The sequence below is a fragment of the Humulus lupulus genome, chromosome 1, assembly GCF_963169125.1.
Source record: "Humulus lupulus chromosome 1, drHumLupu1.1, whole genome shotgun sequence".
Classification (NCBI taxonomy): domain Eukaryota; kingdom Viridiplantae; phylum Streptophyta; class Magnoliopsida; order Rosales; family Cannabaceae; genus Humulus; species Humulus lupulus.
In genome coordinates, this window is record NC_084793.1 from 276,182,870 (window position 1) to 276,186,466 (window position 3,597).

Below are 3,597 nucleotides of genomic sequence, written 5' to 3' on the forward strand. Positions count from 1 at the left end.
CCTAGATAGGCAATGCGTTGTTTATTAAATGTGCAACTATTCGTGCTCTTTTTAATACTAATATATGATTGATATGTGTACGTAAATGTGACTATCATTTAATAAATGTCATAATATTTATATGAACGACCAAGTATATATAGGTGGAAAAGAGTTACCTGTTGACTAAGGAAAAGAGTCCATATGAACAATTCGAGGGAGAGAGAGGCAAAAAAACAAAAATATAATTTGATTTTTAGAAAAGAGAATAGTCTACACCGTACGTACATGGACCGCGTAACCCTTGATTATTCATTTATAGCTTTGTGATTATAAAGTTTGGTAATCATTTTAAGCGCGTTTAACACTAATATTATATATATAATTAAGACCACAAAGGTTTCTTTATTATGATCGATCACCAACCGGAATTAAGAAAGATCGAGTGTGTGCGTCTTGGTTTTCTTAATTTGAAGGTAATTGCAGAAAAAGAAAATTCAGTGTTGAAAACCTATACATAAGATATTTTGGTCATAAAATAATTGAAGTTTGATCTTTTTGTCAAGCTCATGTTTGACTTTTAAGGTCCTTAAATTTAGGTTTTTCATCTTACTCTATCTCTTATATTGTAAAATTTTAAATCCGAAATATTTATTTGACTTTCGATCTACTTTGAGCTATTATCCCAATCTCTTGCCTTTCATTTCCCAAGAGTTGCCCTGCATATACTGTATGTTTGACCTACAAATATTGTCTTATATATAGTCACCAGCTATATAACTAGTATATTCGTTTTTCTCAATTTTCTTGAATTTTAATCGTAAATAGTTTCAACGCATATTTACAGCCCTAACATATTCACATTCAGTGAGATCGAAGCTCTGATCGATTATGGAAATCTTATCAGCCAAATGTTTATCTGATGAACTGGTAAGACTACTATAGTTACTATTTCTACCTCCTAGACTAATTATATATATATATATATATGTTTGCATATTGTGGCTGTGCATCGCAAATAAGCTGTATTTTAATTACTAACTGTAGGAAATGAATGATGCCTTAAGTAATTTCATGTGTGACCAATACGATATGGACTGTCTAGATTTAATTGATCTTGAAGATGATGGTGATCATCATCATCATGAACAACAGCTCAATTATTTTCAATCTTCTTCTCCGGATGAGGGCAACATTCACACTCCCACAATATGCAGTAATTATCAACAAAATACAACCACGAAATCTTCTTTGCCGGTCGATAAAGAAAGGGTTAAGTTTAAGAGTAGTCGCAATTGGAATTCTCGCACTTCGGCCGCCCCTATTGCCAAGATGGTGTCTACTACTACTACTTCTTCCTCTGCGGCCTTAATTTCGTTCAACAACTCAAGCTCAAACTCAACCGCGACTGCGACTGCGCTGGTGCCTTCTTCTGAGAAGAACTACTATCTTGAGTACTGGGGGAGTACTACTACTGCTACTACCTCGGATCAATTTTACGTACCCAAACAAACTCAAAATTGTACCCAAAAATGTAATAATAAGCAAGGGGTTCGAAGAGTTGGTTCGATTAGTACCAATACTAGGTCTCCATTACATGCTCGGGATCATGTTATAGCTGAAAGAAAGCGACGAGAGAAGCTCAATCAGAAGTTTATAGCTCTTTCTGCTGTTATTCCAGGTCTAAAGAAGGTACTTAATTATAAATGCCAACTAATAATTTAGCATGATATATGACTATAATTCTAGTGTAGTACCTAGCTGGAATGTTATATTAGTTTTTTTTATGGGATCTCAATACGTACTAGTGTGTATATATACATCGATTTTGTCTTACTCTTTAATTAATGAATGTAGGGTCTAATTAAGGATCTGTTTTTACCGAAGGAATATATGTCACAAAATCATTACCAATAGTGCATTTATAATTTTAACAGATGGACAAGGCTTCTGTCCTGGGAGATGCTATCAATTATGTAAAACATCTTGAAGAACGAGTAAGGACACTTGAGGAACAACAAGAAATGAAAACCAAAAACCATGAATCAGTCATTTTAATGAAGAAATCTCTGCTGTGTGCCGTCGAAGATTCTTCGTCTGATAATGACATGGTTTTGCAGCCACTGTCTGAAATTGAGGCCAGAGTTTCCAACAAGGATGTTTTGATAAGAATCTACTGCGAGAAGCAATATGGAGGGTGTAATTTGGCCAACTTACTCACCAAAATAGAGAACCTTCACCTCACAATTGTCAATACTAGTGCGTTGCCTCTAGGGAGTTCCACAATTGATATAACTATCGTTGCTCAGGTAAATTTTTACTTGCTTGTATAAAATTAATAGAACTCGTTGATCGTTATATTCATCGGAACTACGCCACTTATTACACTTTGGTTCTCAAAATTTTGATTTTAGTAATTAATTTTTTAGATGTGCAATAGTCTATTCATCATTAAATCCTTAATTTACACTAGCAAAATTTTAAAAATTTGCAGAAAAATTACGAACGTAAGTGCTGATCTCATCGATCTGTTGATTATAGCATCAGAATTAATATATATTGGGGAAAAAAATTATTCTATAAAAATGTAACTTTTGTTAGTCAATATTAAACTTAATTGATAAGAAAGTAGAATTTCAGGTCAGGCTTAATCACTCAAATTGAAACTTTAAGAAAAAACCGTAATAAGTAATATACTTTAATTAATCAATAAACAACGAAATATTTACATGTACATCCTTTTTATTATACATGATTCTAGATTACAAATACTATTAGCTGATATACGCAACAGTACTGTGTATCGTGTGTTGATTATTAGAAATAGTTATGTATACTAAAACAAATGCATATATACTGCTTTCTTGACATATATATCATTTAAATTAATATGTATAGTGTGTGATTTCAACGTGCATGATATATGCAAATAATTAGACAGAAAATTAAAGTATGTGTGAATACATCATCCAATCAACGGCCGTATAATTATGGTCGGTGCATATATATATATAATGCATGGTATTCTCTTAAAGAAGAAAAATAATACACAAAACTTAATGCATGGTGAAATTAATTAGTTTTATTTGTTGATCAACTTTTTATTTCACGTCCAACTAATCTATCAGAAGATTCTTCATGTATTTGCAGATGGACGTTGAGTTCTGCATGACTCACAACGAGCTCAAAGAAAACTTAAGACAGGCTTTGCTCATGTAGTACGTACGTACGTACGTAGACACCTACGCATATAATTTTTTTGAATTGTAAAACTATTATGTTCATGTGATGACTAATTATTTGCTTCCGATTTATATATCATTAAATAATAATTATATAATATTTATATATGCTAAAGAGTACCTAGGAATTTTTTCTTAATTTTTGATACACCTATAATTTTTTTTATTTGATGGTATATATTATAGAAATAGAATATGTTTCACAAATTTTTAAAAACTTATGAATAATTTATGGTACTGAAACTATAATTCAAATAATTTTTTTCACGCGCGCATAAAAAAAAATTAGACACGCGTATAAATTATTTGAATCCTAATTTCGGCACCCAAAATTATTTAGAATACTTAAAAATTTGTGAAAAATCTCTCAAAATTA

General features: G+C 31.4%; 1 protein-coding gene across 1 annotated transcript; it reads left to right on the plus strand.

Annotated features, from left to right (window-relative positions):
• Positions 1 to 870: 870 nt before the first annotated feature.
• On the plus strand, positions 871 to 3,198 carry LOC133777543 (transcription factor NAI1-like). Its single transcript, XM_062217207.1, has 4 exons — positions 871 to 909; positions 1,027 to 1,671; positions 1,917 to 2,288; positions 3,130 to 3,198. Exons 1-4 carry the CDS (start codon positions 871 to 873, stop codon positions 3,196 to 3,198), a joined length of 1,125 nt encoding a protein of 374 aa, XP_062073191.1.
• Positions 3,199 to 3,597: the final 399 nt, after the last annotated feature.